Raw genomic sequence first — 6,156 nt, 5'->3', positions numbered from 1 at the left:
AGTTTTGAACTGGTTTTGAAGATTTTCATAAATTTCATGTTGCTTTGTGGCCTTAGCCAATTACATTTCAAAGCTATCAGATCTGGAAAGTTTCCAGATAATACTGAATGAAAAAGATACCATTGCAGATCGTAAAACTGAGGATTCATGAAAAATATAAGAATACCTAGAAATTAACAATAAACTTAAAATTTCGACTCACGGAGAAACTATTGTTGAAGTAATCACTCATCTGGAGTGCCGTTTCTCACAAAACATCACCCCTCAGTCAGTTTTGGTTTCTGAAGTTCATCAGAAGTTGAAAACTTGAAAATAGGATTTAGAGGTGAACCCAAATGAGTCCAAAATAAATTTCTCATGTAACAACCAAACAGAATGAGACAGAAATTTTCTTGGATGATTTTAATTATTTTCTGACAGATTTTGCTGTGCACATTGCTGACTGCAGTATGTAACTACAAATTTATACATTAGACATTTTTGGCAACCCTGCTAAGTACAATTTGAGTCTTCAGTAACTCACTGGTACTGCCTCCACACAATCGCATGGTGTCCTGCACAGCTGGATGCTCATCACCTGGCTTGGTAGACAGAGATCACACGGTTCATCAGCATCAACAGACGTATGCAGACTTTCCAGGATTCTCCTCTTCACCATAAATGTCATTTTCTTTGTCAGAATGATAACAAAAGGAGATTCATGTCCGACTGTCAAAGAAAATCACACGATTAAAGAGTTGTGCCTTTGTATCCAACTGATATGTAAACTCTGAATTAAACCAATTTAAACTGGAAATAATACCAGTTGAACAAGATTTTGTTAAATCACACATTCCTTCCTTGCAGGTTCATGTGAATTTGTGAAATTGGCACAAATTTACAGGATGTACAAATAATCAGTTCATTTTAAACAACCAGAATCACAATTAGAAACGAATTTCAAAAAGTGAGGTATAGTGCACAGTGAACGGTTTCCTTTGAGCAGCTTCAGAAACAGTCAAGAAAAAATGGTTTTATCTCAATGTGAACAGATTCAACCAGAAACTCATTCAAAACAACTTTCTTAGCTTTTCTTCCAACATCTCATTTTTAAAGCGTGCCTGGTTAGAAAACTAAAGTAAACAACTTTCTTTCCCATACAGGATGATGCACGGCTGCAGCTCTGAGATGAATACAGATTATCTGAATGAAGAAAGAAAAACCATGTTAAAATCAATAAAGTTTTAGTAGAAAAGAATTTGGTTGAGTCCTTTCAGTAACATTTGTCACGATTTACAAACTGTGAATGTGCTCTGTCTTTAGTCATGCTTCAGCTTTAGCCCCTCAGAGTAAACATCAACCATAGAATCCATTAAATAAATCACTGTGTCATCATCAGAAGGAAAATAACCAAAACTAAACAACTTCTGTCCAAAGCAAAATCATTTTAATGTAAATTTTATTTAAAAAAATGTATATAAAGATTCACATTTATCCACCTCATTCCTTTCCCCCAATAATAATAACAATAACAACAACAATAATAATAATAATAACATCATCAACATCAACAATAATAATAATAATAATAATAATAATAATTATATTATTATTATTATTATTTTATTAAGTAATTTATTTATTTGTTTATTTTAATTGCCGTTTTCGAGGGGTCTTAAACTTATATTCGACACTATTTTGTTTTACACAAAAATAAACGTAGCTTTACGCAGTAGGGATGAACTACTGACCACTCACACTCCAATCCACTAGGTGGCAGTAATGCACCAGCGTGGTGTTTAAACGCTGCTAAAGAAGAACTGACGTTTTTCGCTGTGAGACTCTCCGGCCACGGTGGGGTCTGTATACAACTGTCCTTCTTCAACTTGTCAGCAGATCTCTGTGATTGTTTCTTGGTCGCTTGTGATAAACGTTTAATTATAGACGGTAAACGTGATAGTTTTCCACCGGATACCGGCGCCTCTGCTGGCTGACGGTGTGCTCTCCCCATTAGCCGTGAGTGGGCACAAACGTGCTGCTGGGTGATAAGTTACAGTGGCTTTTCTGACAGAGCTACGGAATAAGTAATTATTTGATTGTCAGAATGGTCTTCACCTGTTTCCCCAGTAGGTGTTTAAACTGGTGATCAACAGCGGAGTAACGGCTGTATGTTTCTGGGCTGCAGCATGGCTACCGTGGAGCAGGTAGCGGCGGTAGGACGAGTCCTGGTGGACCCAGCACGGAACCTGACCCAGCGCTTCAGAGCCTTGTTCACCCTGAGGAATCTGGGAGGTAAGTCTTCTGGGTGTTTCTGGTTTTGGGTTGATGCTTTCTCACATAAACCGAATAATAAAACCACTAACTACAAAATATTTAAGAACTTGTTGGTTCATTAGACCCATGCTGGATGTTCCAGGTTTCCTCTAGTGATGAAGAACTACCTTAGTATGTTTGTTATTGGTACTGTATGACTGTGACTAGATCAACCATCCCATAATGTCAGCTGTTCATCTACTGATCATCTGCTTTTTATGTTATCATAACAGTCAGACTACTGGGACCGTAACTGCTTTGAAACAAAACCCGAGAGAATATTTCTCTCTAACATCAAAGGGTCCAACACACAGCTGGAAAAGAACCGCACGCCGGACTGATTCAGGTTGTTTTTGTCAGGTGCTGAGGCGATCGAGTGGATCAGCAAGGCCTTCACTGATGATTCAGCCTTACTGAAGCACGAGCTGGCCTACTGCCTGGGACAGATGCAGGACAAAAGAGCCGTTCCCATTTTAACCCATGTTCTCAAAGACACAAATCAGGAGCCAATGGTCAGGCATGAAGCAGGTAAACAGCCTCACACAAGGAAATGACTCAATATCAAACTAATTGTTACAATAAAAACCGATAATTTCTGGAACAAAGTACACTCCTACCTGCTGCTGAAAACCTTTCACCGTTTCTTTGCTAGCAGAAAAGGATCCTTTTAAGAATCAGTTCATAATCTGTTTTGATTTATTTAGTTTTTAATATTTAGGAGGATGGTTAATATTTGACATCTAAGCTGCTGCTGGATCTCCATAAATGGTTATGCTATGTTTGTGGTGTCCATGACAGCTACTTTCACCCAGTCGGCCTTTGTTCATGACAGAATAAAAGAAAAGGATGAGAAATTAAAGCATCTCTGATCGTCTCGTTCTGTTTGTCACTCTGTGATCGTAGGGGAAGCTCTGGGAGCGATTGGTGATTTAGCGGTTCTGGATCTACTAAAAGAGTACTGTCAGGATCCCCGTATAGAGGTAGGAGCGCTGAAAACAACCCCCTCTGATCTGAGTGAGTAAACACCCAGGAAACCAACTTGTAGTTGGAGTTTATACTTTTGCTGAGGTAAATATAAATATACGTATTAGTCACTACAACCATTTATGCCCTTGTAGCTTTTTTTTCTGTTTGTTTTCTTCAGACAGCTCAAAGTAGTCTGAATAGGAAATGGAGCAAGTGTGTGGACAGTATTAGGATTAAGATCCCAATAGAACTAATAAATGTCTTCTTGCATGTATTAAATAAAACGTTAGCAGAAGCTCCAGACATTGTAGATGATCACTCATCCGTCTCCATGTGACGTATCCCTGTCCACTCACCCTTCTCTCTCATCTGCAGGTTGCAGAGACGTGTCAGCTAGCGGTTCGGCGGCTGGAATGGCTGCAGAACGGTGGAGAGGGGGAGCTGGAGGATGGCTGTACGGATCAGAACCCCTACTGCTCTGTTGATCCAGCCCCTCCAGCACCCAGGAGTAGTGTACCAGAGCTGCGCTCCACTCTTTTGGATGAAGGTGTGCCGCTGTTTGAGCGCTACCGTGCCATGTTTGCCTTGCGGAACCTGGGCACAGAGGAGGCTGTGCTGGCGCTGGGAGATGGTAGGATTCGTTCAGTCTGTGTACCACACTTGTTCCACAGCTGAACTGTGACTTAAAAGTAGGGATGGGTACCGAATTCGGTACTTTTTAAGGTACCGACCGAATTCCACAGTACCGACCGAGCACCGATTCACGTCATTTCAAACGGTGCCTCGTTTCGGTACCCGTCCTTCATAACGAGAACTTGCCAAGACAGCTGCGCATGCGCAATAGCGTTATGTCGTCACTCGCTGCGAGCCAGTTGTAAACAGAGCAGCGTGGTAGAAAGAACGCACGCTAAAGCTTGGGTCCACTTCACTAAATGTGATGGGTAACTGGGTGATGATGAAACCAGCGACAACGATCTAAGTGAGACATCCTCATCTGCTCTGGTAGGTAAATAAAATTAGCTTGATATGTTAGCTTCCGTTTTGCTAATGGTGCGTTCACTTTCTCCTCGGAACTCCGAAATCCTGACTAGAAGAACATGAACGCGCTCTAAAGTTTGGCTTCACTTTACTAAATGCGACGGGTGATTGGGTGAAGATGAAACCAGTGACAACGATCTAAGTGTGAGGCATCATCGTTTTAAAATGCTCCAGCAGCTAAACTGTTTAAGATAACGTTAGCTTGGTATGTTAGCTTCCTTTGCTACCATTGTTATCAACTAATGGTGCGTTCGCTTTCTCCTCTGAAATTCTAACTTCCCAGTAGGAAAAATCAATTGAAAAAGGATGGTAAAAGGAATGAAGATACACAGTAAATTTAGTTCACAGTAAAGATGTTTGCTTCAGTTTAATTATCAGCTTATAAAACTACAAGGACGATGTTAAAATACAAACAGTTGAATGTTATTTATCCTGATATTTATCAAATATTGTTATATATTGAGAAAAATATATAATTATAAAAGAATTAAAATAATAAACACTCAAAAGTATCGAAAATTGGTACCGTTAAGTACCGGTATCGATTCGTAGGTACCGGGAATTAGTACCGAATCGATTCAAATGTCAAAGGTACCCATCCCTAGCACTGCCAATGGTAAAATTTTATCATATATTGTGCCTACCGTTGCTCTGGAAGGTGTAAATTAGCACAAAGCAGGCCCGTTAAAATCTGAAAAGTTTAAACTAGGTTAGCGGTGTAAAACCAGTCATCAAATTATAAATGTAATAAAAACAAACATGGTTGGTAATTTACGCCAAATTTGCAGAGATGATAGAAATGACTGAACTTTTGTACGACAATAGAAATGCACCCATTTAACTTTACGCAGGTGAAACGCGAGACATTAGAATATCATGCACAAGGTCATTAATGTCAGTAATTCCACCTAGAAGGTGAAACTAATACATGATATGAATTCTAATCAGGACAGTACAAAGATATTTTTCTAAGTTAGGATTAATTACATCTGACACATTTATGGTACATTTAATGACGAGAAAAGAATCTGATTTTTAGCTGAGACTGGTCGAACTGGAAACCAGCAGAAGTCTGTTGTTTTGTGTGCAGGCCTGCAGGGCTCCAGCGCTCTGTTCCGTCATGAGATTGGATATGTTCTGGGTCAGATGCAGCACCCGGCAGCAGTACCGGCCCTGCGCGCAGCTTTGGAGCGTTCTGGTGAGAACCCCATGGTCCGGCACGAGGCGGCAGAAGCCCTGGGCTCCATTGGGAAAGAGGAGTGTCTGACTGTGTTACAGTGTCACCGTGGAGATAAAGAGCGTGTTGTGAAGGAAAGTTGTGAGGTGGCCCTGGACATGTTGGAGTATGAAAACAGCGACCAGTTCCAGTATGCTGATGGATTACTCCGACTGTAGGATGAACTCTAACTCTGCCTTTTAACCAGAACTGCAACGCAGCCTAGCAACACACAAACGGAGCCTTCAGGAGCCTATTGGACCATCAACTACGTCCATTGTTACCCTCTATGGATATATCTGTCATTTGCAACAGCTTTAGAATGACTTAACTCTTGTAAAAAACTGGTGGCATTCATGAGTAAAGTCTATTTATTCTAACAAGTGAGGATTCAGTCTTTGTTATAAAGTCAAAGTCAGTTTTATTTTCAATTCTACCACATGTGCAAGACATACAGAGAAATGAAATTGAGTTTCAGTACACACAATTCAGAGATCAGACATACATGGGCAAGACACATGACAAGAATTGGTGACTGTGGTCCTTCGCAACACGAGTCGCGCTACCTTAAAAGATGAAAAGGGAATTACATGAGAATAAATTGGGGGAGGGAAAAAAAAAGGCACACCAGAGTTACTCCCGGT

The 6,156-nt window shown here is 40.4% G+C and overlaps 1 protein-coding gene across 6 annotated transcripts; it reads left to right on the top strand.

Moving 5' to 3' along the window:
* The first annotated feature begins 1,742 nt into the window (after positions 1-1,742).
* On the top strand, positions 1,743-5,895 carry dohh (deoxyhypusine hydroxylase/monooxygenase). 6 transcript variants are annotated; one of them, XM_015962260.3, is made up of 6 exons: positions 1,743-1,838; positions 2,165-2,271; positions 2,653-2,820; positions 3,196-3,272; positions 3,634-3,889; positions 5,387-5,895. In XM_015962260.3, exons 2-6 carry the CDS (start codon positions 2,166-2,168, stop codon positions 5,689-5,691), a joined length of 912 nt encoding a protein of 303 aa, XP_015817746.1. In that variant the 5' UTR covers positions 1,743-1,838; position 2,165; the 3' UTR covers positions 5,692-5,895. The 6 variants fall into 6 exon arrangements, with proteins under 6 accessions (XP_015817746.1, XP_015817744.1, XP_070401549.1 ...); XM_015962258.3 differs by having other exon boundaries at positions 1,781-1,995; positions 2,110-2,271; XM_070545448.1 differs by lacking the exon at positions 1,743-1,838 and adding an exon at positions 1,843-1,995.
* The last annotated feature ends 261 nt before the right edge of the window (positions 5,896-6,156 follow it).

This window comes from Nothobranchius furzeri, chromosome 16 (genome assembly GCF_043380555.1).
Source record: "Nothobranchius furzeri strain GRZ-AD chromosome 16, NfurGRZ-RIMD1, whole genome shotgun sequence".
Classification (NCBI taxonomy): domain Eukaryota; kingdom Metazoa; phylum Chordata; class Actinopteri; order Cyprinodontiformes; family Nothobranchiidae; genus Nothobranchius; species Nothobranchius furzeri.
This window is presented reverse-complemented; position numbering and strand designations above follow the sequence as displayed.

Bases quoted from the DNA above. Each gene is read 5' to 3' on its own strand.
- dohh (XM_015962258.3), top strand. From the start codon at position 2,148: ATGTTTCTGGGCTGCAGCATGGCTACCGTGGAGCAGGTAGCGGCGGTA. The intron at 2,272-2,652 runs GTAAGTCTTCTG...TGTTTTTGTCAG, and splicing joins CACCCTGAGGAATCTGGGAG to GTGCTGAGGCGATCGAGTGG. The intron at 3,890-5,386 runs GTAGGATTCGTT...TTTTGTGTGCAG, and splicing joins TGTGCTGGCGCTGGGAGATG to GCCTGCAGGGCTCCAGCGCT.